Source organism: Nicotiana tabacum, chromosome 8, assembly GCF_000715075.1.
Source record: "Nicotiana tabacum cultivar K326 chromosome 8, ASM71507v2, whole genome shotgun sequence".
Taxonomy (NCBI): Eukaryota; Viridiplantae; Streptophyta; class Magnoliopsida; order Solanales; family Solanaceae; genus Nicotiana; species Nicotiana tabacum.
Window position 1 is genome coordinate 114,504,173 of NC_134087.1, and position 6,069 is coordinate 114,510,241.

General features: G+C 33.4%; 1 protein-coding gene across 2 annotated transcripts; it reads right to left on the reverse strand.

Moving 5' to 3' along the window:
• Positions 1-577: 577 nt before the first annotated feature.
• On the reverse strand, positions 578-5,719 carry LOC107823777 (phosphoinositide phospholipase C 2-like). 2 transcript variants are annotated; one of them, XM_075220882.1, is made up of 9 exons: positions 5,377-5,719; positions 5,099-5,295; positions 4,611-4,662; positions 4,038-4,175; positions 3,264-3,466; positions 2,710-2,827; positions 2,419-2,571; positions 1,274-1,360; positions 578-1,064 (listed from the first exon to the last, which is right to left on the reverse strand). In XM_075220882.1, exons 1-9 carry the CDS (start codon positions 5,695-5,697, stop codon positions 762-764), a joined length of 1,572 nt encoding a protein of 523 aa, XP_075076983.1. In that variant the 5' UTR covers positions 5,698-5,719; the 3' UTR covers positions 578-761. The 2 variants fall into 2 exon arrangements, with proteins under 2 accessions (XP_075076983.1, XP_075076982.1); XM_075220881.1 differs by having other exon boundaries at positions 4,521-4,662.
• Between the last annotated feature and the right edge of the window lie 350 nt (positions 5,720-6,069).

A 6,069-nucleotide genomic window follows, 5' to 3' on the forward strand; every position in this document is an offset into this window, starting at 1 on the left:
AAAATTAAATTACCTTCTTCAATTTTCCCTCTTTATTGTTGAGTAAATAGCCATTTATGATATGGCATCTATGTTGTGGCCATTTTGCATAAACAACCATTCTGAAGAGTTGCACCTCTTTAGATTTCAGCCCAACTTTGGCTATAAATATAAGTCTATTCTGCTCAGAATTTCCATACGATTTTCTGAGTTTTTCCTCCGTCTTCTGCATACTTTTAACATCAAACAAAGCAACAGTAAGTGTGATTTGCTACCGATCTTTGTGTTTGCTGAAACACTGGGGTTTGAAGTACCACTATACCAGTGTGTAATTCGTTATATCCTAGGAGGAAATAATCCATAACCTTGGGTACCAGGAGAGGATTAAATTCCTTAAGAAAATACTGTGAATTCAGTGGGCTCGAATTGGTTTTTGTTTCTGTTTTCATTTCTGTTTATGTTCATTTATATTTTCCAGAATTATTTTACAAATAAAGTTTAGTAACAAATAGCTCTGGTTATCTTTAAGTAATTTGGTAATGTAAAATACAAACACTCTTTTACAAAAGTAAACTTATTTTATGTTTGTTTTTTAAAATTTCAGATAAGATAAGATGATAGAGTTTAAGGTATGTACAAAGTTGAAAAAGTGTTACAATCAGTGCAACTATAACATGGTGTACAACTAGTTATTACTTTATTATTCAAATTATCATATCAAGCTAATTGATTAGTTAACTATCGCTAGTCTACATAACATAAACTCTTATCGCATAAGAAGTTTAAGGACTCATGAAATCGAAACGCATGAGAAGTTTTACAGATTTATAGACATCTCCTCTGCGCTTATGCAATGGAACGCATCGAATCCCAGTCCTGAGCTCAGAAACTGGCAAGCATGTTTGTCCTGCAAATTCATCTTCTCCAGAGGGGTCATAATCTTTAACATCAATCCGAAGCAAAGCTAGTTCAGGAACACGAATTGGGAATTCGAATTCCTCATTCCATATTGGTATCCATTGATCGTCAACTATCCCAGTTCTGCACATCTTACTAGTATCACCAGGAACTCCCACAATTCCAACCTGCAAATTTTTCAATAAATTTGTCAATATAAACTATTAGTGTATATAAGTAAAATATTTTATTAAAAGAGTTTAACACTATTAGATTGACGTTAAAAATTATGCACTATTAAATCATCACATTAAAAAAAAAAATACATGTAAACTGCCTATAATAATAAATGTAATAATCAGTAACCGAAAAGTATAGTGGACATGAAATAGCTTACCCTGGCATAGAAGTCGGGAGGGGAACAATAGTCAAAGTGTCTAAAGTGGAAGTCTACACGCCAACCTTCTCCCATGAATATTTTTACCTGTTTATATCAAAATACACATGAGACATATGTTATTCTCAAGCAAGGTCGATATTATGCAATAATGTGGCATTTCTGATAAGAAATAAATCTTGGTCCTAATTCAATCTTAAAAATTTGTTTAAAAGGTAAGGATTTCTCAAGCCATATCAAGAGACCGCCCATTCCCTTCACCATTGATTTGGGACTCTTCAACACCCCCGCACGCCATACCAAGATAAGAAATGAATTTTGGGTCTAACTCGACTTCAGAAACTAGCTCAAGAGGTAAGGAACTCCAAGCTATATAAAGAGACCACTCATATCCCTTCACTACCGATGTGGGGCTCTTCAACCGCCTCCTCTCCTCCCACCGTACGCCCAGGACTTGATATCTAAAGCAAGGACAAAATAATATGGGCGTTCAACATCGGGTTGGGATGTGTCTTGTTCTGATACCGAGATAAAAAATGGATCTTGGGCCTAATCAATCCCAAAAGATAGCTCAAAAGGTAAAAAATTCTCAAGTCATATAAAGTGTTCACTCATCCCCTTCACTACCAGGACTAGGACCGGACATTTGAAGCATGAATAATATAATATATGATTTCAACATTGGGTAGGGATGGGTCACGCTGTAATATCAAAATAAGAAATGGATCTTGAGCTTAACTCAACCCTAAGAACTAGCTAATCAAGTGGTGAGGATTTCCCAAGCCATATAATTCACCCATCTCCTTCACTACCGTACTTGTGAGACTCTTCAACAATTTATGTGACTAAATACTACTCATTCCATTTTAATTTAGTGGCATAGTTCAGCTATGATAAAATAAAAAATTGATTACTTTTGAAACTTGTCATATTTATAAATGTGCTGTAATATTTGTGTGGCTATAAAACTTTTGATTTTCAACATATCATAATATTTGTGTTGTTATAAAATTTTGTCATTAAGGGAAGAATGAGAAATTTAAATTAAACTATTTTCTAATTTAGGTGTTATTCTTTTTTAAACGGATCAATAAGAAAATTGCGTCATTTTTCTTAGAATAGATGAAGTGATGCAGTTTATGAACCTTGAGAATTGTCTTCACTGGCAAGGCCATGGAATTGAAAACTTCATGACATGCGCCATCAGGACATAGTAAAAATTCTGGTTTTTTCACATAACCACAGCCTCCGTTGGCTCGAAAAAATCCTTGCATCATCCATAGGTACTTACAATATCCCTGTTACATATATAGAAATATTTAATTAATTAAGGTTCTAACTTCTTTTTTCAGAATTTCTTTATTTTTTATTACCCTTAACCGAAAGTGTACTATATATATATATATATGAAATGGCAAGATAGAGTACTACTCGACCTGCATGTTAAATGCAACCATCTGAGCTCCGCGCATCCATGCAATTAGAGGATCATAGTTTGATGAGTCAATGCGTGCACCCTTTGGGTACACCCTTAATATGTGTCGTTGAGTAAATCTGAAGTAAGAAAAATAATACTATCTCATCAATTCTACAGTACATAAATAAAAAAGTACATTAACTTTTTTGGCAACTTAACATCCTAGATCCACCTTTGATTTATAAAAACTCATTTAGTTGAAAATATATTGTGGTTTGGTAAATCTATAACTTGCACTCGATTTAGATCTTAGGTCGTTGGTCTATCTTCGTGACGTTTGTTGTTATTAGTATTGTTCTATTGCCTCTTTTTCATCTCCTTGTGCCGAGGGTTTTTCGAAAACATATTTTCTACCCCTAAGGGTGGGGGTAAGGTCTGTGTACACACTACCCTTCCCAGACCCCACATGCGAGATTATACTGGGTTGTTGTTGTAATTGGTGAGTGAAATTATTTTCTGAAAATACTAATTATATCAAAGACAATAAGCTGAAGATTTAATTATATAACTTACCGAATTAGTTGATGGCCATGTTCAGTGACAGCTAAAGCTTTTTCAAGGGCTTGTTCATTCATGCTAAGACGTCCAACTTTATCAAAACTTGCATGCCTCCCAAAATTTTCCATGCCACCTTTGTGCTTCGTTGCATGGATTGCTATCAAATCTCTATATTTGAGAACTTCTTCGAACTCCTCATCCTGCTGTTCATCCCTCTCCTACATACCAATTAATTGAAGGAAAGTGTTTGGAAAATATCATGTCTAAAGATATTTAGCTTATAGTATACCAATAACGAAAGTTTCGTAAGGGAGGCGGACTCGGAATTTGAAGGTTGCAATTGCACTTTTTGATTCAACCAAAATTTGTTTTGTATATAGGGTACTCACTATTAATATATCGCTATTTTCTAAAAGCATATACATATATATTTGAAAATATTTCTGAACATTACGGGTTCCGGTGACCGGTCTGCCTCTGAGTATACATACACCAACAACGGTGATGTATTTTAACCCGTTTAAGAGGTAAGCTGCCTCATTTTTAGAAACTCGAGTTCAATGCACTGATAATTTAAGAAAAAATTATACTATCAAACTGGCCAACAATATGTAACTCTCCATATCAAACTTGATACCGTGACCTACCTATAGAATAGAGTAAAACACACTATAACATGTTAAATTACATTAGATATGGACATGCGAAACAAGGGCTAGAGAATAATAAGGACAAGTTAAACCTGAGTATTTATATCAAGTTCATTCTCCAAAGCCGCTCTGCGATTACCTTGTCTGATTCAGCGCTACTTTTTGGTGGTGGTTTCGTTGAAATTAAGATTTTATTCTTTAAAGAGTTTGGTGAAGGAAACTCGTCCATTTCTGATTGTGGGATGAATAGCATGGAACCAAATGTTTTCTTGACCATCTGCGTTCAAGATTATGTTGACATCGAATAAGCAAAGTATTTCAATGTTCTAATACTTCAAAGGATTACGTACGTTTTAATTTTATATTAAAAGAAGAGTTTAACTTCTACGTTATGCCAATGTAAAAGATGTTTTACAATATTAGAGAACCTAAAAGATAGTTACAGGTAATCGTTCATAAAAAGTGGAATTAGTAATTTGAAAAATAAGGCAAACTGCCTATTAAAATACACCTAGGTGGTAAAAATTATTTATATTGCAGGATGTATTATCTTGAAACAATAAATTGAAATATATATATATATATATATATATATATATATATATATATATATATATATCACCTGAGCGACTTTTTTTTGAAGGTGTGGGTAAGGATGAAGGTGGTCTTCAAATGTTAATATAACAGGATATTCAGAATCTGAGAAAGCAACCTCCTTTATGGCTTTCAGACATTTGCTTAGTTTAACAGGAGTTGTCAGTGTCCTGCAGTTTTAGGAATAAAATAAAGACTAATTAATTGGAATGTTGATCCTAAGCTTCCAATTGCATAGTGATGTTAGAATTTATCCTCGTTTATTATCTATGGTAATCTCTTCAGTTCTATTGTCGTTTACATCTCATTGTAAATTGGATCCATAATTTGATGTCTTTTTAAATAAGAATGAAAAAGGAAAGATCGATGTTCCGAACAACCGAGATTAAATGAGAATTTTTTTTTTTTAATTAAAGGAGAATTTGCTTTCTTTAACATTAAAAAAAAAAGGTCATAATAAACAGTCATGAAAATCTGTTTTTATATGGTCTTTGACATTTTAAAAAAAACAAACATGTAAAATTTGGTCTTAGCTAGTGAAACAAGAAAGACGAGGATATATTCAATACGGCATCAAAGAATTTTTCTCCAAACAGAAACAGTTACCCTCCGTGACGAACATCGATATCATCTTTGGTAATATTAGACCAAAGGTCCAATTCAATCACTCTAACTCCTTTCTTTAGTGCCTTCTTTATAGGTTCAGTACTACAATCACTGCTCAACTGGTTTCCAGTTAAGTAAGAGTTATGTCCAGTGTATATATAATAATGAGCCAAAGGAGCATCCATGTTTTGGTGGACCTAAATAACCAACAATAGACAGAAATTAAGTAAAAAAGTGTATCTAAAGGAGAAATTAATTGACAAAGATAATTTTAGTACCTTAGACTGGTGGGCAAAGTTATAATCACCAATAAGATATTTAAAGAAAGCATCAAGATTCAATCCTCTTTTGTGGACAATATTGTGATGATGCTTGAGGCTATTGAATATATTTTGGGCCTCTTTTGTTACATTATTCACCTCCTTCTGTTCTTTCTCTAAGAAACTAATTAGATTATCTATGCTCATAATCCCATATACTGAGTAAGATTCAAAGACTTGCTTAATATCTTCTGGTATTTCACCTCCCCTTAACTTGAATCCTCGTGACCAGCAGAAGCAAACCTTGAAATGTTGCTTATTATTATTATTGGTAGACATTATTTTTCTCGACAGTAATTCCAGTTATTACTGCCACAGATTTGTTTGTGATCCATTTATATGTAGGAATATTAATATCTTTGTTCGTGATATGCATGGTGGAATATTAGAAAACTTTTGGTTTCCATATTCTGGGAATTGCTTAGGAATATATTGTCCCTACTTTTGGTCCCAGTAATTAAGAATATATTATGCCTACACGAAAAGTGATGCTTCTTGCTCTGTGTAAATTGAAGAGGAAGAGCAAGTTATGTTTCTTGATGGTGGGGTTGATTAGATTCAGTAATGAAAAATTTCAGTGGCAAAGCAAAAAATTTGGGATCCAAAACAAAATGCAAGAACGCCTCGAAATCGAACTTGTGACCTAAAATA